At 41.5% G+C, this 24,732-nt stretch overlaps 1 protein-coding gene across 1 annotated transcript in view; it reads left to right on the top strand.

Moving 5' to 3' along the window:
* The window catches only part of LOC137659280 (zinc finger BED domain-containing protein 4-like), a 99,538-nt gene extending 78,244 nt beyond the window's left edge, over window positions 1–21,294 (top strand). The window contains exon 4 of the mRNA XM_068394308.1: window positions 17,785–21,294. Coding sequence (XP_068250409.1) covers window positions 18,301–21,294 — 2,994 coding nt within the window. The 5' untranslated portion in view covers window positions 17,785–18,300. The remainder of the gene's footprint in view (window positions 1–17,784) is intronic.
* The last annotated feature ends 3,438 nt before the right edge of the window (window positions 21,295–24,732 follow it).

Genomic DNA, 24,732 nt, shown 5'->3' with positions numbered 1-24,732 from the left:
AAAAACTTAAAGATAAAGCAGAAGGAATAACCTTTGTTGGGAGAAAGGCATTTCTTAAGGAACATATCACAAAAATTTTCCAACTACAAACAAACACTCATTGCCTCAGACCTTGCAAGTGCTAGGGGAAGTTTTCTCAATCCAAGGCTTCCGCCCCTGCAAAAACTACCAGTCTGAATTTTAATGTCAGAGTGACTGCTTGATTATACATTCTCTCATTTAAAGGGCTTGTGTTTGTATAGTTATGAATATTACAAATTTACCTCAAAATGTTTGGTAAGCAGTCTTAACTTTTATTACTGTATTAAGAAAAGTAATTGCTAATGTATTTAAATGTTTATTACCAGTTTCATAAGTTGAAATACTATAAATTTGATGTTGCTTGTATAGTTAAATGTAATTCAGGTCAAATTGTATTTTCTAAAATTTCATGACATTTCAAGTTTTCATTGTATTTTCTAAAATTTCATGACATTTCAAGTTTTCATCTATCAGGTTGATCAACTCAAAAGGTAAAATGGGTAAATGTAATAATGCCTATTTTGATTTTACAGTAAAAAATTTTAATGCATTGATTATTTTATACAAACGTAGCAAAACAGAAAACTGCACTTAAACATAATCCAGCATGAATGATTAGTTTAGAAAAATATGTTTTTCTCAATATTTTGAGGATAGCCAACCACCTAGTCAAACTTTTTCTTCGATAAACTTTTATTGGATTAGTTATTTTGAAAATATGCATGTCATTTAGTGTTTTCATACAATTACTGTATTCACAGTTGAAATTCAAGGGTCAAATATCTTAAAAGTTTAAAAAGTTAATGAATTATAATAAGTATTTAAGTTAAAAAAGTGACCAAAAAAATTGCTCATTAGCTTACATAATTACCAGGACCCTACAGACCCTTCGGTATCTATGACAGCCCTTGAAGGCTGGACTTATCTGAGGCAACACAGGGGTCCTATGAAGGCTGGATGTCAGGACCACTGGTGACATTTAGTGAGCATCGGCAGCATCATGTAGACTCGTTATCACTGGCACCCCTGACTGCTCGAATGATTAGCAATATCACAAGTGTTTGTTGCTGGCTGGATAGCAGGAAGCTCTGGGGTCCTTTCCCAGCAGGGATTATAGGCATTCAGTGATGGCTGGTAGCACTGTAAGGAACACAGCTTGTAGCATCGCATTGCCTAACAGAGGGCTTGAAGGGTGGTTGACAGTGCTGGATTCCCCTTGGCAGTAGCAACATTCATATATCTTCAGCACTCGTAGACTAGAGCAACACACATGCAATTAAAGCCCTCTATATTGCTAATTGGAGATGGTAGCGGTTTAGACCTGTCATCGTGAGACACAGGTCATAGCAACTTTGTGCATGTGCGTGACTAGCTTGCTGCTAACATTTTAAGGTAGACAGTGCAAGAAATTCTCTCCACCTGTCAACATCAGAAGCTGTTGTGACCACAGTTCCATCAATACATAAAAATCTATATTTCTGGCTTTTCTTCAGTGTTTTAAGCATCATTAGCAACTAGTCAAGTTCCAAGTTACTTTGTTGCTGGTAGTATCACTTTTTCTTTGGTGGTTAGCAACATTTTATAAGCTCCTCTAATATAACAGCTGCCCATCAAGGCTTGCAAGCAATGCAGACAATATTTAATCCCTCAGCCAACTGCAGCACTGAAGCCCTTCTTTGTCTCGGGTGCTGCTGAATTTTATATTGTTGCAGTAGGTCTGTCTGCACCCAGTTAGCATTGCCTAAGCTAAACGTCCCTCTGCATTGTAGGCACTGCCGAGAGCTTGTAGCCTGGCAGGCACTAATAAACAGTGGCCAACATGCATCTTGGATCCTGTTGTCTTTGTAGAGAACTCGAGCTCCCTCCAGTCCTTGCAGAAGCCCCAAAGCATAACATCACATATACAGACAGCTCTGAGATGGCAATATTGCTGAATTCACTAAGCCCTTGGCATTGCTGGCACTTTTTACAACTTGTAGCATCACTGGTACACCTCTGTAAAGTAGAAGTTATTATTATTATTTTTATTACTGTCCAAGCTACAACCCTAGTTGGAAAAGCAAAGTGCTATAAGCCCAGGGGCTCCAACAGGGAAAAATAGCCCAGTGAGGAAAGGAAATAAATAAATGAAGAGAATAAATGAACAATAAATCAGTCTTAAAAAAAGTAAAAACGTCAAAACAGATATGTCATATATAAACTATTAACAGCGTCAAAAACAAATATGTCATATATAAACTATAAAAAGACTCATGTCTGCCTGGTCAACAAAAAAGCATTTGCTCCAACTTTGAACTTTTGAAGTTCTACTGATTCAACTACCCGATTAGGAAGATCATTCCACAACTTGGTAACAGCTGGAATAAAACTTCTAGAGTACTGCCTAGTATTGAGCCTCATGATGGAGAAGGCCTGGCTATTATAATTAACTGCCTGCCTAGTATTACGAACAGGATGGAATTGTCCAGGGAGATCTGAATGTAAAGGATGGTCTTAGTTATGAATAAGTATAAGTATATTTTCCAGACATTCTATTTAAGAATCTATGAAGCCATAGACGTAGCCTTATGTGAGGCTTCGCTCTTACCTCTATCGCCTAACTGATTGGAATTCTTCTGCAGCCTTTAGTCATTTGCACTAAATTCCATTTATATTTATTGCTGGTATTATTGTATTATTACCAGTGCTTTAAAAAAAAATTAGTTAAAATGAAAGCAATTTAAACTGAAAATGCTGTGAATTTAGTTTATAAACATAAGCTGACAAAATGTAAAGAGTTATGGTTGCGATTTCGGTAATCTTTTAACTCTCTTTCCTTAGCCTTTGATAATTTTAATGGTATCGTTAATAGCGGTAGTAATCAAATTTTGATTAGCATTTATTTTTCATTAAAAACCCACGATCAAAATTATCCTCACTATCTCCAATTAAGCACCATCTTCTCTATCTCATCATACTGTGATTAGCGGTACATTATTATTGTTGACTGAATACAAACAAAATGACAAATTCGGAGATAATTTGTATTTTTCCTAACCATACAAACCTTAGTTATTTACATGGGGTATTACTTACGGCGTAGCTGAAATGACGAGCCATTATATTTTTTTAACGAGGGTTAACTACCCTCTCGCTAGCTAGCGAGGGGGTAGGGGAGAGGTAACTAGCTACCCCTCCCCCCTCACACACCGATGAACTGATTCACTTCGCTTAGAGGTAGGACTTGCCTTGGGGGACAGGGCTGGCGGGCAAATATGTGTAAATAGCTAAGGTTTGTATGGTTAGGAAAAATACAAATTATCTCCGAATTTGTCATTTGTTCCGTAACCGAAATACAAACCACGCTATTTACATGGGGTGACTTACCCCTTAGGAAGGGTGGAAAGTCCCAGCCTTACTGGCTTTGGCTTTGCCCGGGGGCTCAGAATCCGAGTGAGCAGCACTCGAGAAAAAGAGTCCCTGCACCTCGCAGAGCAAGGAACGTGCGGCCTATATAAGCTTGTGTGTGGAGGGATGAAGTGTGACTTGTCCTAGGAAGTTGACCTGAAGTCCTTTAGATGGAATTCTAGGCTAGGATGTTCCCAATGCCACCTCATCAGGGTATGGGGGATGTGACAGTATTATCTTAATACTAGGAACACAAGGAAGCATGGTTTACCTGCAGAGAACCCAGGATGCTGCTTTCCCCAAGAGAGGGGAGGATGAAGAAAGAAGTAAGGGCCAGACATACTTCTTTCATTCATGCAGTCTAAAACCGGGTAACAATGCCCTCAACCTTCTGCTACCTATCCATTAAGGAGCCTGAGGTTAGACCAGCTGTTTTGTAGCCACCACAGGGCCGATAGAAGACGTATCGAAGCTCCTGTGGGTCACGTCCTGCAGGTAGTGGGCTGTAAAGGTCGTTTGACGCTTCCAGATTGATTGATTGATTGAAAGTTTTCTGGCATCCTGACATTAAGGTCATTGACGCCGATACCATTTACTGTATATGAAAATTAAAAGAAAATTCGATTAAAACCATAAAAATTAAGAAGTCATTACAATAGTTAAATAGTTTTCATTAGACCTGCTTCTGAAATAAATCTAAAAATTCCGCTCGCATAGTAAGACACATCATGTCCAAGAATCTTGGCAAGGATAAACCTGCTATCCTCACCTCGAGCCTCAAACAGATATCTATTTCTTATGCTAGGAAAATTAGGGCATTCGGTCAACAAATGCCTCACTGTTAAAGGTACTAAGCAGTCCTCGCAATACGGTTGGTGTTGGCCCTTCAGCAGAAACTCGTGTGTCAACCGTGTGTGACCAATACGGAGACGACAAAGAGTCGTCTCCCATTTTCGGGGAATCATGTTATACCTCCAAGGTGATATGATATTTGTTACTTCCCTCATTTTATTGCTATCTTGACTATCCCAGTGCTGTTGCCATTTATCTCAAACCAATTTCTTGATGTAAGGTAGGAAATCGTTACATGGAATGGGATACCTCCTTGGTAGCAACTCGGATGCCGCATTCTTCGCCAGTAAATCTGCCTTCTCATTCCCAGACACACCTACATGTGCTGGAACCCAACAAAATCAAACAGTTATACCTTTCCGTCCAATAATAAAAAGCCATTCTAAAATCTTTAAAACTAAAGGGTTACTAGAATTAAAAACTTCTAAAGCTTGAAGAACACTCCTTGCATCACTAAAAATTGTAAAATTACCCACCTTTTCCAAAGCTATTTTCTCAATAGTGGTTAATATGCCATACAGTTCGGCAGTAAATATGGAAGCTGTTAGAGGAAGTGCACCTCTACAATTAAAATCATTACTATGTACTCCAAATCCAACGCCAGCATCAGATTTGGAGCCATCAGTATATATAAAAGTCGATCCTCTATGTTCTTCAACATGTTCCATAAAAAGAGACCTGGATTCTAAGTCAGTCAAATTCTTCTTAACTCCAATAAAGTATCTACAAAAAGATATGTCAGGTAATTACCATGGAGGCGTTGATGATACCTTGAATGGAAGCACCTTATTTCTAATTATATCCAGATTGTTTAATAATTGGTTAACCCGAAACCCAAAAGGTTGAGGAGATTTTGGGTGCAACTCAAAAGTAGGTTGAGTGCCTTACAAGGCTTGCAGTTTGAAAGGCTGAAAAATTGGGGAGTCTTTGCAATCTAAACCAATACCGAATAATAGAGGACATTCGGTAAAGGTCCAGAGGCAACTCCCCAGCATCAACAAGGAGACTTGTGATAGGGGAGGTTCTAAAGGCTCCTGTGGACAATCTAATGCTAGCATGATGTATTGAATCTAGTATTTTTAACCGGCTTGGGGTTGCTGAGGAGTATATTTCGCATCCATAACTAATTTTGGAAAATATCAAGGCCTTGTATAATTTTAAAATTGTATTGCGGTCTGCCCCCCATGATGTATGGGACAAGACTTTTAAAAGATTCATAGCTTCAATACATTTAGCTTTTAATGTTTTTAAGTGAGAAACCCATGTAAGCCTACAATCAAATATCAACCCTAAAAATTTTGCTTCACTTGCACATGGGATCCGTTGACCTTTGATGTATATATCCGGGTCTGGATGTACTCCCCGTATACGACAGAAATGGACAATTGTAGTTTTACTTGTTGAGAACTTAAATCCATTCATATCGGCCCAATGGATAATTTTATCAATAGAGTGTTGGATTTTTCTCTCAACCATTGCCATTCTGGCTCCAGCAAATGATATGGAGAGATCATCCACAAATAATGTTGCAAGAACATCCCGGGGAATGACTGAGGATATCCCATTAATTGCTAGTGGAAAAAGGGTTACACTCAGCACACTCCCCTGAGGAACTCCTTCTTCCTGGCATTTACTCTGTGATAGAGCTTCCCCAACTCTCACTTGGAAAACTATGTGAAAGAAATGACTGGATGAATAGTGGTAGCTCACCTCTCAATCCGCACTCATGGATTCTTTTAAGTATACCGTATCTCCATGTGGTATCATATGCCTTTTCAAGATAAAAAAAAAAAAACTGTCACATGGTGCTGTTTGGAAGCAAAGGCTTCACAAATGGAGGACTCAAGTTGTATCAGCACATCAGTCGTTGAGTGCATTTTCCTGAATCCACATTGAATGGGTGATAAAATATTCTTCTTTTCAAGGTACCAAATCAGTCTTGCATTGACCATCTTCTCCATGATTTTACATAAACAAGATGTCAATGCAATAGGTCGGTAGTTTGCTGCTAAAAACTTGTCCTTACCGGGTTTTAAAAAGGCTAAAATAATGGCTAGTTCCCAAACACTTGGATAACTATGATCATGCCATATTCTATTAAAAATGCTTAAAATAAATAACTTTGTATTAAAAGGTACATGTTTAATCATTGCATATGGAATTCCATCGGGTCGAGGGGCTGTATCGTTACAAGTAGCAAGAGCAGAATCAAATTCTCTTTCAGTAAAAGGAGAATTGTATGACTCTTGCTTTCTTGTTGCGAAGTTTAAAACTTTTTCTTCATTGCTCCTATACTGGTGACCAGGAGCTGCTTCACACTTGCACGATACATTTGAGAAATGGTCAGCCAGGGCATTGCTAACTTCGGTTGCTCCAGTCATATACTGGCCATTTATCTTTAACACTGGTGGTGGGTTTGGGGTGAATTTTCCTGCTATCTTTTTTACTTTCCTCCACACAGATGATGTTGGTGTTCTACTGTTAATGGAGGAAACAAAGGACATCCAAGACTGGCGCCTAGCTTCTTTCATGGCACGGCGAAACTGTGCCCTACATTTCTTTTATATGACTAAATTCTCCTCATTACGGCGCATGCGCAATCGAGTTAAAGACTTTCTTGTGGCTCTGTGCAGGGCAGTTAGTTCTGACGACCACCAGGGGACTGGTCGTCGTCTGAATATCCCAGTTGTTTTGGGAATGGAATTCACTCCTGCTGTGTGAAGAGTTCCATTAAGTAAGTCTATGGCATCATCAACACTTTCAAACTGTTCTGCATTTCCTTCAATTTCACTTAACTCCCGAAATCTATTCCAGTCCACCTTATCAAGATTCCATCGAGGTGATCTTTGTAAAGATGGACCATTGTTGGTGTTTATAATGATTGGTGCATGATCACTAGTATGCCAATCATCTAATGTTCTCCAATTAAAATCGAGAAGACAGTTAGAGCTTGCAACTGATAGGTCAATGCAGGACAAGGTACCTGTCTGTACATGAAAATGTGTGGGCTCTCCTGTATTGAGGAGTCCGACATCTTCATTCTCCAAAATTGACGATATAATATTACCCCTTGCATTTGCTAAAACATCACCCCATAAAGGATGTCTACTATTAAGGTCTCCTAGTAAGAGAAAGGGTTGTGGGAGTTGTTTAATCACCTCTACTATATTATCATATGAGATGTTATCATTTGGAGGCAAGTAAAGAGAACAGATTGTGTATTTTCTCCCTATATCAATCTGTACAGCCACCGCCTGCAGAGGGGTACAGATAGACAAAGATATTTGGGGAACATCTCGACGAACGTATATAAGACTTCCCCCATGGCTCCCTGCTCGTTGATCATATGGTGCCCTATAGCTAACATACTCTCGAGGACAAGGAGTATTAGCATCGAGCTTGCTTTCTTGTAGGCATACTGTTATAGGGGAGTGCTCACGTATGAGGAGCTTAAGTTGTTCATATTTCGCCCTTAAACCCTGGCAATTCCATTGCAGAATGGAGGAAAAAACTATGTTTTATTTTTTGGAAGACACCTTAGATGAAGTCTTCCCATTGGCAATATTTGATCTAACAATGTTTCCCGGAGGTAACTCTAGAGAGGATCTTGATATAGTGGGTTTTGTGTTTCTCTTTTTCTTTGTGTCCTTTTGATCTAATTGTTGAGGAGGATGGTGGACCTCAACTTGAATTTCTGATTGGTTCAATTTACCTTCTAGTTGTTCAGAAACATCAGCAGACAAGATATCATATTTATTGGAAGTCGTGACTTTAATGTTTCTTATGGTAGGAGGAGAGAGGGAGGGAGGTCTCTCTTTTTCGATTAAAAGGTTGTGATCTGTCAGGTTTTTGCACCTTCCCCACTACGGGTTCACCAGGTAAATTGGTTTCGAGTGCAACCTCCATCAGATCAGGCAAGGAAACGGCCTGAGAGGGGTTTGTACTACTGTTTAAAATCGGAGTAGTTGGCTTTTGAATAATTTTCAGATCTTTAAGTGTCCGTTTTGATTTTTCCACAATTTCTGGATATAGATTTTCGATGGGACTTTCAACCTCTTTAACTACTTTCATTTGTTTCTTTATCTTAGAAGTAGAGATATAATTTTCGTCTGTGTGGTTTGGCAAGTTTTTCTTCAGAACCATTGAAAAAGGTTGCCCTGGTCTTATTTGCTTTTCAAGAGCTCTTTTACGGGCCTCTTTAAAAGTAACCCTTTCCATGGTCCTAATGGCCTGGATTTCTTTTTCAAAAATAAACTTTACATAGCTTTTAGATGTAGCTGGGTGTGCTTCCCCACAATGTATGCAATTAGGGTTTTCTATGCATACTCCATGACTACTTTTTCCACAGTTGGCACAAACAGCTGGCTTATAGTTTAGTTTTTCTTTACATTTCTGGCTTAAATGGCCATACATTTGGCAATGATAACATCGCAATGGTGAAGGGATATATGGTTTTACCTTCAAAGATAGCCAACCAGCTTTTATAACCTTTGGTAATCGGCATTGATCAAATGTTATAATCAGAGTAGCAAGAGGGATACGTTGTTCTCCAACTCTCTCTCATTCTGACTACTTTAACTACTCCTTGATTTTTCAGTTCATCCTCTATTTCTTTTTCCTCTATATCCAACAATTCTGGAGCATATATCACACCTCTACTCTGGTTGAAAGTAGGGTGCGAAACGCATTTTACGCTATGACCATTCAATGTTGTAAGTGTTTTTAACCTTTCACCTTGTAATGAGGAAAGTGTCTCTATCAAGAGACTTCCATTTCCCTGGGGTAAAATTTTTGGCTGCCCTCCACATAAAGTAACTATTTCCCTATTAGCTTTAAAAACATTTATACGCTCATTTCTTCCGTTTTCAAATTCTAAGATAAAAAATTTTTGATAATTCACTACTTCATAGTGACCAGGTAATACTTCTACTTTTCTATATCTTTCTGTACTGTCATCATTTTTCACTCTCTCTCTCTTCTTCTCTAGCGTTTTATTATTCACATGACGTGAATAAGGTTCTAACGTTACAATGTTAGAACCCGAGTTGGAGCTGTCTGTACCGAGGTCCACGTTTGTATTTTCCAGGTCGTCAACAGAGGGGTGGGTTTTTTGGTTGTGAGCAAGCCGGGTTATCCACCTCTTATCGGAGGATGTCAGTCCTCCTATCCCATGTGGCCCAACACGAGAAGAGGCTTCAGCGGGGACCAGTCCTCTATTAGAGAGGGGCTGCCTCTCTTAAGGTGGGCGTACACTGGTCAATGGGGGTAGTTAGCCCCTCCCACCGTCGACTCCAATGCCTGGCGTCACCCATTACCCGCAAATATGGGTGACTTAAGACCGGATCACTGGAGCCCGACTCTTAACAGACTTGGTCTGCACCCAATGGGGTCTGCCAGAGGGTGATGGCGTCTAAATTGGCACAGGTTGAGATGGAATGCAGTCCATCCCACACACTGCCAAATCCAAAGCAGCATCCAAAGTAAAATCGAACATGCCAAAGTCGTCAACAATATCGAGCCCAAAAGGAAGAGATGGGAGAAAAAAAGAAATAATCAAAAGTAAAAGAGAAAGTGCTGACTGATTTAGTTGGATCGACAGCTGGGCACCGAGGTCCAATGGGAAGTAGTTCCCACTGTTCATTAGAGCCCAGCTGCTAATCCCTAAGCCCCCCATCCTCATCAAGGCTTCAGCATCTGGGGGGTGACGCTTCCAGACTCCAGCTTGTAGCATCTGCGTCACAGAGTAGTTCCTCTTGAAGGCCAGGGACGTTGCGATGCCTCTGATGTTGTGTGCTCTAAGGCGACGTGACGGAGGAGGGTCTGGATTCAGGGTGTGATGGATGACCCTCCGAATCCAGGCTGAAAAGGTATTCTTGGTGACCCTCCTCTCCGTCCTTCCTGTGCTCCCAAACAGGGCTTGCACGTGAGGACGAACTGCAGCTGTTCTTAAGATAACACCTCCGACTGCTTACTGGGCATAGTAGGAGATGGTTTGGGTCTTCTGTTACAGAACGGAGACTCGAAATCCTGAAGGAATCGAACCGAAGGTCTGGGCTCCAAGATTTTGAGATTAGTGACCAACTTAGGGACGAACCTGAACGTTACCTCCCCCTCTCCTCTTGAATGGGCGACGACGTACGAGAGACCATGACGTTCGCTGGCACGCTTGGCCGGGGCCAGAGCGAGCAGGAGCACCGTCTTCCAAGTCAGGTGACTATCAGAAGCCTGGCGTAATGGCTCGCAAGGAGGTCTCTTGAGAGTCCTAAGAACCCGAACCACATTCCATGGAGGAGGTCTCACTTCCGACTGGGGGCAGGTAAGTTCGTAGCTTCGTATGAGCGAAGAAAGATCTAGCGAGGAGGAAATGTCTATTCCTTTCAGCCTGCAGGCCAGGCTTAAGGCTGAGCGATAGGCTTTCACCGCCGAGAGCGAAAGGCGCATTCCCTCCCGCAGGTATACAATAATTGCGCTATTGCTGGAATAGTGGCATCAAGGGGAGAGATACCTCTCCCACGACACCAACCACAGAAGACTCTCCACTTCGCCTGGTAGACCCCTGCGGATGACTTTCGCAGGTGTCGAGACATCCGCTCCGCAACTTGTTGCGAAACGCCTCTTTCTGTGAGGGAATGCTGGATAGTCTCCAGGCGTGAAGCTGAAGCGATGCTACGGCTTTGTGGCAGATGTTGCAGTGTGGTTGCTTGAGTAGCTCGTGTCGTGGGGGAAGTGCTCTCGGGAGTTCCGTCAGGGGATGCAGAAGGTCCGGGAACCACTCTGCATGATGCCGTAGCGGAGCTATCAGAGTCATCGACAGGTTGTCCGATAGTCTCGTCTTGTTGAGCATTTTTCTCACCAGACAGAACGGTGGGAAGGCGTAGATGTCGATGTTGTCCCACCGTTGTAGGAAGGCATCTTGCTAGAGTGCCTTGGGGTCTGGGACTGGGGAGTAGTACAGCGGCAGCTTGAAGTTCAAGGCTGTCGCGAACAGGACCACAAAGTCAGGACTTTGTTGGCTACTAGAGGGTCCAAAGACCACTCGGCACTCACTATCTGCGAGTCTCTGCTCAGACTGTCGGAGAGCACATTCCTTTGCCCGGAATGAAGCGAGCTGATAGTGGTATTGAGTGGAAACGGTTCTTCTCAGTATCTCTACTGCAAGATGGGAAAGCTGTTATGAAAAGGTACCTCTCTGCTTGTTGAAATAAGCCACTACCGTGGTGTTGTCGCTCACGGAGTGACCCGCCAGAGTTGTTGGGACTGTTGAAGGACCAGATATACGGCCTTCATTCCTAGCAGATTGATGTGGAGATACCTTTCTGATTCTGACCATAGGCCTGAGATCCTTTGGTTCAGAACGTGCCCCCCCCCTTCTTTTGACGTAGCCAAGAACAGCATCGAATGCGGGGAAAGGACACGAAGATCCACTGCCTTTCAAAGGTTCCCGTAGGACAACCACCACTGCGGGTCCATTCGTTCCGCAGGTCCCATAGGGACCAGAGTGTCCGGGGAATCGTTGCCTTGGTTCCACCAGGACTTGAGCCGCCGTTGCAGGGATCTCATCCTGAGGCGGCCGTTTGGAACTAGACGGGTCATGGAGGAAAGGTGACCTAGGAGACGTAACCTAGATTGGGTTGGAAGCTCTCCTCGTCTGAGGAAAGGTTCTGAGACTCTCCTCAGCCTTGCTATCCTGTCGACTGATGGGAAGGCTTTGTGGAGATTGGTGTCTAATATCATGCCTAAATATCCCAGTTGTTGGGATGGAAGCAGAGAAGACTTCTCGAGATTTACCATGATCCCTAGATCTTGGCAAGGTTCCAGAGGCTTGCCTCGGTGTCGAAGAAGGGTCGACTCCGAGACTGCCGGGGTCAGCCAGTCATCCAGATAGCGAAGGGGACGGATGCCGATCCTGTGGCCACGAAGATATCAGGGTGAACATTCTGGTGAACACCTGCGGTGCTGTGGAGAGATCGAAACACAGCACCTTGAACTGGTAGACCTTGTTGTCTTGGCTGAATTTCAAGTACTTCCTGGAAGACGGATGGATTGGGATCTGGAAGTACCCGTCCTTCAGATCCAGCGTGCACCTGAAGACTTGTGGTCTCACTGCAAGTCTGAACGACTCTGCTGTTCCACGATGAACGAAGTTTGTTCGACAAACTTGTTCAGCTGATGACAGGTCTCCAGCCTTCAGATGCCTTCTTTACAAGAAAGTGTCGACTGGAGAAGCTGGGGGGAGCCGTCGACGACCTTATGGAGAGCATCTTTCTAGAGCATGGTCTCAAATTCTGCCCGAAGGGCTTGCCCCTTTGCCGATCCCTTGGCATAGGAGCTCAGCGACACTGGATTCGCTGCCAGGGGAGGTAGAGATGTTATGAACGGGACGCGATATCCTTGGCTGATCACGGAGATCGTGCAGGAATCGGCCCCGAGTTGCTGCCACCTGAACGCGCAACTTTAGGCAACCCCCCACTGGGGGCAGGGGGGTTGCCAATCCTAGCGTTTGCAGCCTCGGCCGCTCCCTCTAGGATTATTGCCTCCCTAGGAGGACTTCCCGTCCTTCTTGTCCCCGACAGGAGGGGGCTGCTGTTTAGACACCTTTGTCTTTGCCGCTGGAGCCGGTTCCGATGTCCTAAGCCGACGATGCTGTTTTTGTTGAGGCGCTGGAGGCTTATAGGGTTGGATGTAAGCGCCTTTTGGAGGGGCAAATCGTGATTCGATTTCCTCTACCTCTCAGCTGTCCGTCCCACGTCCTTGGGCTCAAACAAGCCCTTTCCAAGGATGGAAGAGTGTCTGAGCTTGCCGACATCCACGGTTGGGACTTTCGAGAGGAACCTCTCGGTCACTGCATCTCAATGCTTAAACATTGAGTTTGTCCACAAGTTTGAAACTTGGCGAGCCGGAAATCGATGGTGCTCGTGCCCGAGAGGAGGAAAGTTTCCATGGTCTTCCTGGTGCTCTCCTTGGACAAGTCCTCGGATAACATCAGGATGCCCAGAGATCCAAGCCAGACGACCAGCCACGAAGTGGCCTGCATGGCACACTTTGCGGCCTTCACCTGGCTCAAGGTCTCCGAAGCCGAGAATGTCCCCTGCCGGGCGGGAGTGTTTCTCGAGAGAAAATTCCCCTGGTAAGCCCTTCCACGAAATGGTGGAGAGGCAGAGCTAAACCAAGCTTCCCCATAATCTCGAAGTACCTCCTCTCCTGACGGCTGACAGACGCAGTGTCAGCGACCCCGCTGGAGGGAAGGGGATCGGGTGTTCCTGAGGAGTAGAGATGATGGGGCTTGCCTGAAAAGAAGGAGAAGAATGTTGCCCAGACCTCTCTGAAGCTTCTTCCTGCTCCTGCACGTGCGCTGCTTTGCGTTTACGGGTGGAGATCGGGACGACAATGATCTGGAAGTACGCGCTCCAGAAGACTCGCCAGGTTGCCCGTGTTGCGAAACCCGACGGGAATCGCGGACGAAATCGTGCTGGCCCTCGCGCGATGGAAAAATCGTTGGTTCGCGAGTGGGCGCGCGGTTGTAAGGGCGAGCGCTGGCGGCCGGGAGACCGATGGCGCGTAAGCGAGCGATGGCGCATTGACGAGCGATGGCGCGTTTTGGCGAGGAGAGTTAAGGCGTGGGCGCGTAGGAGACCTACGACGATTTGAAGCGTGGGAGCGTTGGCACGTTGAAAAACACTTGCGCGCTGGCGAAGAATCACGCGGGCGTTTTGGAGATCGCTGGCGCGCAAGGAGAGCCCTGGGGTGCCTGTGAGCGGCCGTGTGCTAGCTTAGGCGCCTTCTGGGTGGGCGCTGTGATGTGGAAGCGTGCTGGCGCGTTGGCGAGCGCGTGAGCGCTGGGACTGGAACCACGCGTGGGCGCGTTTCGCGTGAAACTACAGAAGGGCGCTGCAAGTCTAGAGGAACCTGTGAGCGCCTGTGCGCTCTTGAACTGCACGCGACGAGGCAGGAACCGGGGAGATCGTTGGCGCGTAGTTGCGCGGCCAGAAGATAACAGCGAGGGTGCAGAACCAGAGAGATCGTCGGCGAGGAGGCGAAGGAATAATCTCCTTGCCTGTGCCCAGATCCGGAGATCGTGGGCGCATGGGCGAACAGTGGCGCGCATTGCGTACATCAGGAAAGGGCAGGCAGATGTGCGCCGGCGAGCAGGCGAACATGGGAGTTCAGCGAAGAAATAATCTCCCTGCCTGCGCCCAGATCCGGAGATCGTTGGCGCGAGGGCGAACGTTGGCGAGCATTGCGCACATCAGAAAAGGGCGAGCAGATGTGCGCTGGGGAGCAGGCGATCGTGGGCGTTCAGGAGACTGTTGGTGCACATGGCGCGTAGCCGCACAGAAGGTCTCAGAAGCGTTGGTGAGCAGGAGATCTACGGCTAGACTCAGCTACAGGAGATCGCTGGAGTGTTGATTCAGCAGAAGAGCATTTGCGAACTACTGCGCGCGAGCGCGCAAGAGAACGAGGTTACACAGGTAAAAAACCTGGCACTAAAGGAACTTACTCACATTGTGAGATAAGCCCCTTGCCCCAAAGGGACCGGTGCCCGTTGGAAAACGGGGCGGAGTGGTGCCCACTGCGCATCTGCGTCCAGGAACGGAGATGGAAGACAAGAAGGTCTGGCAGGTGTCGGAGATCGCGAACGATCTGTCTTAAGGTCTAGCGAAGCAGCTGCAACGGTCTGTTCTCGTCGAGGAGGATCCTCTGCGGCTGAAGATTTAGACGACCACGGACAGGAGCACCATCATCAGTCCTCCGAAGAGGAGTCTCTGTTAGTGAACTCCCCCGAGGGGGAGAGGCACTCGCAGGAGAGATCGTTGGACTCAGCTGCCCCCTCGAAGGATGTTCGGAGGGGGGAACTGAGCCTTCAGCAACATCAGCAACAACAGCAGGAGAGTCCTCCGAAGAGGAGTCTCTGAGTGTCCTCTCTCGCGAACGAGAGAGGTGAACACTTCGTAGAAGAGACAAGAAGAACTGATGAAGGTGCCTCTTAGGGCCTTTGGATCAGCAAACTGACCATAAAGAGCAACCCTCCAAAGAGGAGCTCCTGCAGCTGCTCAGCCCCTTGAGCATGATTACAAAAGCGGTCGCTCAGCACCAAGAGCATAACCGCCGAGGACCAGGAAAAAACCAACCAGGAATTATTAAGGTAAGAGGAGTTCCCCCCCTTGAAGGGGAAAAAACTCATACCTGGGAAGGGAATCTCCCACAGAAGGGAAGTTACCCGCCCATGGAGGCGAACCTCCTGAGCGTTCTAAATGAACTAAGGAGCTGACAGTTGTCACGGGAGAACTTCTAGGAGAAGGGAACACGCCCATGACGAAGTCCTAGAGAGGAGGCGGCAACAGCAGACTCCCCAGGCCCAAACAGGACAGCTCTGCTTCGTTGGCACATTAGGCAAACGAAAAACTAGATAGTTAACTGTGAAAATAAAATAAATAATTAGTTAACATTCATTCCCCCGGGAGAACTCCGAAGAGGAACCCCGAGGAAAAAGAACATAAGAATTACACGCCAGGTATGCGCCCTCCTCCCCACTGACACTCACGGGAAGGGGGAGAACTGTAACAAAAACAGAATTTTAACAATTATAATTATGTAATTCATCCAAGAATGTTCACTAATTGTAAGAACGAATGAACCCTGAAGGGAAGCGTTCTACACAGAAGCTGAAAAGTTAACAAATACAATTCGTTTTCATTAAAATAACCGAGACAAAATAAACGGAGTAGCAACTCAACCCGCAACGGGAAGGAAGCTACCGTAATACGTAGTAGTAATAAAAAGGGTGATCGACCTCGAGAGAGAGAGAGAGAGAGAGAGAGAGAGAGAGAGAGAGAGAGAGAGAGAGAGAGAGAGAGAGAGAGAGAGAGAGAGAGAGAGAGACCGTAGTCAAACTAAACTCCCAAGTTCCCTACGCTGATAGTCCAAGTTCCCCGTAGGGAAGGAGGAACGGCGGAGAAAACAGATTAATAAATAAAGTCCAGCGATGACGATTCCCCACGGCGCCCGAGAATCGGAAGCCGAAGGGAGGACCGAAGGACCAAGGGAGAGATCGCGACCCATGAAATGTCACCGTGGGGGCCTGGAACCACATGGAGATGTTGTCGTACACTCACACAGCACAAACACTGAAAAGGAAACTTACTGTATTTCTATACTCAAATATATACATAAACATAAGAATGTTTATAAGTATAAGAAAGGTAAGTAATTAAGTAAAGACAAAACATTAATGGCTGCCATGCGAGGATGGGACAGAGACGTCTGCCCACCATCCGAGCCAAAAGCGAAGTGAATCAGTTCACCGGTGTGTGAGGGGGGAGGGGTAGCTAGCTACCTCTCCCCTACCCCCTTGCTAGCTAGCGAGAGGGTAGTTAACCCTCGTTATAAATCTAATGGCTCGTCATTTCAGCTACGCCGAAAGTAATACCTAAGTAATAAGCTAAGGTTTGTATTTCGGTTACAGAACAAATGGCTTTTCTGTTATGTGCCGTGTAAATGTTTTTACGGATATGGCAAGTAAAATATTTGAAATAACATCTTTACTTAAAGCTTTTAGTATTGTTAGATATTGCTTGAATGTGTAAACGAGTTTGTTTGTTCATTATGATCGGCGATGAAACAAACGTAACATTATCTGTTCTATGCAGTGTTTACTAGGAAAAACTTTATATAGAAATGTTCTTATTTCAATCATTTTGAATTACTAAGGATAAAATAAGTAAAACAAAATCAATAACATTACTATTTCATAACCAATACTTGGCAAGATACTGTATGTTGTTGCAAAAGCTAACTTATACAGATGTGTAAATCATTCGTTTGTTCATTATGATCGGTAATGAAACTTAAACAAAGCAATGGTTTCAGTTTAATGTTGCGCGTTTAGCAATGGTTTCAGTTTAATGTTGCGCGTTTAGCAAAAGTATGATATCAAAAAATTGGTTTTTAATTTATTTTGGATTTTTGAGTATACAACAAAAGCTAGGCTGTGCATTAATGGTCATCTTATGCACGGAAATATACAATATGTTTCTGCTTGTGCAATGTACAGCTAAACTATTTTCAACAATACATGCTTAAATACACTAAAAACTGTTTTCCTGAATCGGACCTGCTGAAATGAGGGTGCGTCATAGGCTGTTAAATACGGTACCTATTATACTGTAAAACTAATGGGTCAAGATAGGTTTAGTTAATATTAAATTACCCTGTTTTATATGAAGATGTATAAAGGCAGGGATCATTATAATTGCAGTGGATTTATTCAACTTACACACCAATTAGGGTATATCAAGAACTAATTTGAATTAAAAAATCAGTTCTTTGTACCCAAGATGAAAATACTTGACAAATTTTATAAATCTTTAAATATCTCAAAATTTTAAAATATAATCATTTCAAGAGGAAATTTCATCAAGCTGTAAATGAAATTTCAAGTAAAGCTATCCCATGCAAACCTACTTTATATTTAAAACAGATTTTTAACTATACTTCTGTCTTTTAACAGTAATTTTCTTCACACAGGTATGTGTTGACTTCAACAAGTGATGCAGATCTCAAGACGTTCCATATAAAATTGTGATGACTTTACATGCAACATAGATAAATGTCAAAAATCTTAAAATTTGGTCCTATTTATAGTACCTATACAAATTATCATTTCTGTAGGTGTTAAAACTGTCCTCTTTTAAATTTTATATCAGCATTAGAGATGTGCCGATAGTATCGGGATTATTTTCCTTTTTTAAAGTGTCTGTATCAGCCACTGTCATGACTCCAGTATTGACCAATAAAAAATTGAGCTTAAATTTTGTATAATCTTATTTTTCCAATGTATATATAAATAACACTTGTTGAAGTACAGTAGTATAATTTTCAAGGCTATAAACTTTTTGATCCTGATGATTTGAGAGCATTGCACCTGTGCTAGTTTCCTAACAGCCACGTGTTAAACATGTTCCATCACCTTGCAAGTATTACATAACAAGGCCCACCTGGGTGCCCTGCACTCAGTCCATACCATATCTTCACTGTGTAGCAATGGCGTCTACCAACAAAAGAACTAAAACTTCTTTACTTTGGAATTATTTTGAGATTGATTCTTCCGATGGTTCAAAAGCAATTTGCAACTATTGTAATAGCAGTATTTCAAGAGGCGAAAAAAATTTTAATACAACAAATATGAAGAAACATTTGCAGAGCAAACACAAGCTGTTGTATGACAAACTTATTGCAAATGAAGAGGTTTATAGAGAAGAACAAGCTAAGAAACAAAAAAATGGAAAATCAAGCTTGGACACACATTTCACAAAAGCATCTAAGAGAAAAGTAAATGGTTCTATAGATGCAGCAAGTTCTACCCCTGAAAAATCTCAAATTACAATTGATGAAACTACAAAATGGGATATAAATAGTACTCAAGCTCATGAATTACATAAAGTATACGATGAATTTATAACCGTGGACTTTGATCAAGATCAGTCAGTGCCAAACATTCACCGTGTAACGATGGCATCCACCAGCAAAAAGGCTAAAACTTCTTTGATTTGGAATTATTTTAAGACTGATTCTTCTGATGATTCAAAAGCAATTTGCAACTACTGCAAGAACAGTATTTCAAGAGGTGAAAAATCTAATACATCAAATATGAAGAAACATTTGCGGAGCAAACACAAGTCGTCGTATGACGAACTTGTTTCAGAAGAAGAGATTTATAGAGTAGAACAAGCTAAGCAACAACAGAAAGGAAAATCAAGCTTGGACACACATTTCACAAAGGCATCAAAGAGAAAAGTAAATGGTTCTTTAGATACTGCAACTTCTACCTCTGAAAAATCTCAAATTACAATAGATGAAACCTATGCACAATCAAAAAAATGTTATATAAATAGTACTCAAGCTCAGGAAATACATAAAGTAATAACCGTAGACTTTGATCAATCTGTGCCAAGCATTCACTGTGTAACAATGAAGTCTACTGGCAAAAAAACTAAAACTTCTTTAGTTTGGAATTATTTTGAGATCGATTCTTCTGATGATACAAAAGTAATTTGCAACAACTGCAAGAACAGTATTTCAAGAGGTGGAAAAAATTTTAATACAACAAATATGAAGAAACATTTGAAGAGCAAACACAAGTCGTTGTATAACAAACTAGTTTCAGATGAAGAGCTTTATAGAGAAGAACAAGTTAAGCAAGAAAAGAAAGAAAAATCAAGCTTAGACACATATTTCACAAGGAGAAAAATACATGATTCTTTAAATGTAGCAAGTTCTACTTCTGAAAAATCTTGGCTTACAATAGATGAAACATACTCACGAACAGTAAAATGGGATATAAATAGTACTCGAGCTCAGGAAATACATAAAGTAATTGGAGAATTTATAACTTTGGACTGTCAGCCAATCTCGGTTGTAGAAGACTTGGGATTTGAACATTTGATGAAAAAATTGAAACCTAACTATGTTATCCCTAGCCGTAAATATTTTTCTGAGATGATATTGCCAGAAATCCACAAGAAAGTCTTGAAAAAAGTTAAAGACGCATTGGGAACAGCTCAGAACATAAGTTTCTCAACTGATATATGGACTAACAATGCCAACAACTCGTTCATTAGTCTAACAGGGCACTGTTTAAACAAGAACTTTGAGCTAACAACTGTTGTGTTACGGGTAGCTCCGTTTCCCAGTTCTCATACTGCAACACACATTGCTGAAGTTATTGAAAATGTCATACAAGAATTCAAGATCCCAACTTACAAAATTCATGCCATTGTCCATGACAATGGCGCAAATATTGTCCGAGCAGTTTCAGAGACTGGATACAACGATGTTCCATGCTTCCTACATACTCTACAGCTGGTTATTCATGATATTTTACAACAAAAAATTATGAAAGACATTATCACAAAATGTAAGCAAATAGTAGAACACTTCAGTGACTCACCACTAGCATATAAACTTGTACCAATGCACCTACCACAGCATAATCTTATTCAAGATGTCCCTATGCAGTGGAATAGCACATATTTCATGCTTTCACGCATATTGGAGCAGAAAGCAGCTATAAATAGTAATTCCGTTGATAGCAACACTTCTAATATGAAAGGGATTGATGGTAGCACTTGGAGACTGATCGACAATATTGCGAGTTTCTTGAAAGTATTTTATGAAATAACTGTTCGACTGAGTAAAAGAAACGCAACAGTTGCCGAGATCATACCTCAAATTAAATTTCTGGATGTGTTCCTGGCAAAAGCTGCAACTAACCACAGATATTCTGGAATTGCCAGCATCATCTCTGCAATGAAACATTCCATTAAGAGGTTTGAACAGTATATTGACAATTACATAGCTGTGTTGGCTACCTATCTCGACCCAAGATTTAAGCACACACTATATCGGCCTGATTACGAAAGTTTTGAAGTACAAGAGAAACCAGTTAAAACTAGGAAAGCTAACATAGAAAGTGAACTGAAAAATGCATTAACAAAACAAATGCAGATGGAAGCAGAAGTGTCAGAAATTGGTGTTGTTGCAAGTACCAGTGAAGATGACTTGGACAATAAACATGATGAATCATCAGCTGATGATATGAGTGACCTAAATTATGACACTTGCTTGAATCAACTTATCAATGAGGGAGTTGAGTGCAGTAAAAACAGCTTGAACCTACTTATAAAGGAGGGAGTCGAGTGCAGTAACAATATTTCAGAGAAGAGGAAGTTAGAACAAGGATCACATTTAAATATTGACAAGTTGTCAAAGATCAAAGAAGAAATAGCGAGGTATGAAAAACTAGAGATGCTGCCGAATAATGAAAATCCTTTCCAATGGTGGAAAGATCATGAATACTCTTTTCCATTACTTAGTCAACTGGCAAATAAGTATCTTTGTTCTCCACCTTCATCTATTCAAAGTGAAAGACTTTCAAGTACGAATATTCATACTCCCCACAGGAATCGATTAAACCCAGACACCGGAGAAATGCTTATGTTCCTGCATTACAATATGAGAATTATCAATTTTGATTAAAACTTATGCTGAAGTATATTTTATAGTTTCCGATTCAGTTTAAAGTTCAGAAGAAAAAGAATTATTACTATTAGGCCTTATGTGATGGAATTTTGTAACTTCTGATCTAATGAAAATTGAAAAAAAATTAATTATTATTATATAACTTATGTAAATGTAATTCTATCTCTTTTGATGCAAAGAAATTTTGTATAACTTGTAAATTAGTAATTAATAAAAACATTGTTATGAAATACACTAAATTTTATTAATCCACTTAAGTTTACTAAATTTATTTAGTAATTTTTATCTTTGACATGTATAACAATTATTTGTGATGCACAACAGAAAAGTAAATAAATTTAGTAATTAATCAAAACATTGTTATGAAATACACTAAATTTTATTAATCCACTTATGTTTACTATAATTTATTTAGTAATTTTTATCTTTGACATGTATAACAATTATTTGTGATGCAAAACAGAAAAAGAAACAAATTTAAATATTTAGTTGGTGTAAGGCAAACTGTCCAGGATAATATAAGATTCATGTAGCTGTAATGTGAAATATATACAATCACAGGAGCTTACCTGGGGTTTTTGCGATATGAATATTATTACAAGAGGATGTATTTGTGTACGAGGCATTGGAAGAGAAGTAGAGGGGACAGTCACTTCTCTCCAAATCTCCCTTTTGAAGGTGCCGGCTACTCCCCAAATTTGGAAAAGAGCCTTGGGTGTGTGTGTGTGTGTTTATATATATATAAAAAAAAGACTATTAGATGAAATTGTTCCTTCATTCTGCAGAATTGATTATGTCAATAGAATTTTATTGGTTCTAATGAATGGCCATGCTTACAAAGATCTGTATAAATGTTCACAAACAACAGTAATATGAAGAATACCACAATTTGGTAACCATAATTCTGATAATATTGGTCAATGATAAGTACCCGGTAAGGTAACTCGGAAACCAGTTCATACGAGTGATGTCACTAATGTATTACATCATACTTATCAGCCATCTCTCTCTCTCTCTCTCTCTCTCTCTCTCTCTCTCTCTCTCTCTCTCTCTCTCTCTCTCTCTCTCTCTCTCTCATTACACATTTGCTGAATTATTCTTCTTTTTGTACTTCATATTCAACATTATAAAACATCAATATTAGGACAAGCTTTGTAAAACAATAATTACCATACAGTTACTCATGGAACTAGCCTATCCTCGAATGTGGAAGGGGGAGGGGGGTGGAAGTGAAGTTGCCAATTTTGCCTTTATTTTCTAACCAACTGACAATTGATTACAATTCATTCTAGCGAAAATATCGTCTCTTACCTATTACCCTTGAACAGGACTAACTTTGGGTTTTGAATAGAAAAGTTAACATTTCAATAAGTGAAATATCTACTTCGCTAAATAAAGAACTTTAGTATTATTGGCAATTCCTTGTACAATCCCTAAATGATTTTCAGTATACATTCTAAACTTCTACTCTCCCACCTTGTTCTGTACTAGAATTCATACATACAACTGTACCTTAACGTTAACTAAAAGACAAAGTGATGTGCAGAATATAATATTATTAGGGAGAAATTCGCCGAGATTAAGCGTTGGAAATCGAAAAGTATATATTTTTCACTCAAAGCTACCATTTTAGCTCCTCACACCAAGACTAAATTCTCAAAATGCATAATCATTACTTTACTCTAATTAAAAACAACTACCTTTTCTAGTTCAGTGGGACCTTTGCTTAAACAACGCATGTTTGTATAACTAGGAAAACTATAGATTTAAAATCTTCAAGTTTATTCCTACGCTACGCGCATACAAACTTCCTAGTTATTTGATTGGGGGTCTTCCTTTGGTGGGAGGGAGTCTTTAGGACAATTATATTAGTAAAGACAATCTTTATGCAAGTCAAAGGCAAGTCAGTGACGATAGTCCTACCAACTCGTGAAGAGGCGGAAATGTTGGGTCTATGCCCTCTAGGTTCAGAATAAGAGATGTAGCTGTATGGAAATTAGGGGTCAAAATATCAATGAAATATATATTCATAAACAATAACTTATTAGGGTGCGTCCAACAAGAACTCCCGGACCCATCTTGCGAGTATGTTCAAACTTTTAAATATTTAACTTAGCCGGTGAATATATAATAGCTGCTGCTCCAGCGGCTCGACAGAAAACACACAAAAACTCGCGAGCGATCGCTATGAAGGTTGCGGGTGTGCCCACCAGCGCCAACTATCGGCCAGATACCGAATATACATGTAAACAGACCCAATTTTTTCTCTGTCGGCCTTAACGACAAGACGTATCAATACTCGCTGTATAACCTGGAGTTTTCTCAACATATTTGGTGAAGTACTTCCTTTTGGTTTGAGCTTTCGCAGGCCGACCCTTCCCTTAGTACGGAAGTGTGTTTTAGGCTTTTAGCAATTATCTTATCACGTTATAAATTAATTATAATTTTCCTCTATATATTTTATATCTCAACCGCCTTTATTAGGCCTCTTCGATTAGCTTTCCATTTATAATAAACATCAAGATAAATTTTTATGATTTGTTTATATGCGACCTTTCCTGAGAGTAGGCGGTCCTAACTTGGAAACCGAAGTTAAACAACGTTGAGCCCTTTCAATCGTAAATAACTTTTACAGAGCAAATGATTTAAAACTTATTAAATGAATATTTTTTTTTTTAGTAGATATTTTATGAAAGATTTTCTTTGAATAGTCTTCGTACTGTTTCAAAGATGAACTAACGTTTAGTTTATTTATGCTACGCAGTTTGCGCTCTATCGTTACGATAGAGAGAGAGAGTATCACGGTTTCACTTTGCAGAAAGAGTAAATCGATTCTGACGTTTTGTTCATTCTTCTTTCAAAGCTTAAATGTTTTAAATACTATTTTAAAGGAACTTTTTAATTGAAAAACCTTTCAGTTTTTTCCTTTGGTCAAATAACCTGTTTATTGACGAAAGGTAAGTGGGCTCTTCTCTTCGGTGCGAAATCAAGAGAGAGAGATAGAGACGGAGAGAGAGAGAGGAGAGAGAACGTTCCGATCTTTATTCTCGTCCCAAGCGAGTAACGTTGTTCTCGAGTCAGCTTTTTACTCTCGTCCCTAGTCTCTGTACGGGGAGAAAGGATAAAACTTTTTTAGTTTTTATTCTCGTCCCAAGGCACTGTACGGTGAGAGATTGAAAACGTAGTTTTGAATGAACTAGTGTTTAGTCTCCTTCCCAGCCACTGATCTTTTTATCTTAAAATATGTTTACTGTTTTTTGCTTGTATTAATGTGCTTACATTATACGACTGATTTCGCAATTATAACCTTTTGATGAGGGTAGAATTGCGTGCTTCAGGTAGAAATCAGTTTTATTCATACCTAATGTGAATTGTTAAAAAATTCGATTTCAGTGAAATAAGTGCAAAACAGAAAATCGTAGTGATAAAGTGATA

The sequence above is a fragment of the Palaemon carinicauda genome, chromosome 19, assembly GCF_036898095.1.
Source record: "Palaemon carinicauda isolate YSFRI2023 chromosome 19, ASM3689809v2, whole genome shotgun sequence".
In the NCBI taxonomy this organism is placed as follows: Eukaryota; Metazoa; Arthropoda; class Malacostraca; order Decapoda; family Palaemonidae; genus Palaemon; species Palaemon carinicauda.
Note: the sequence above shows the minus strand (reverse complement) of the source record. Positions and strands in the feature narration are given on the sequence as shown.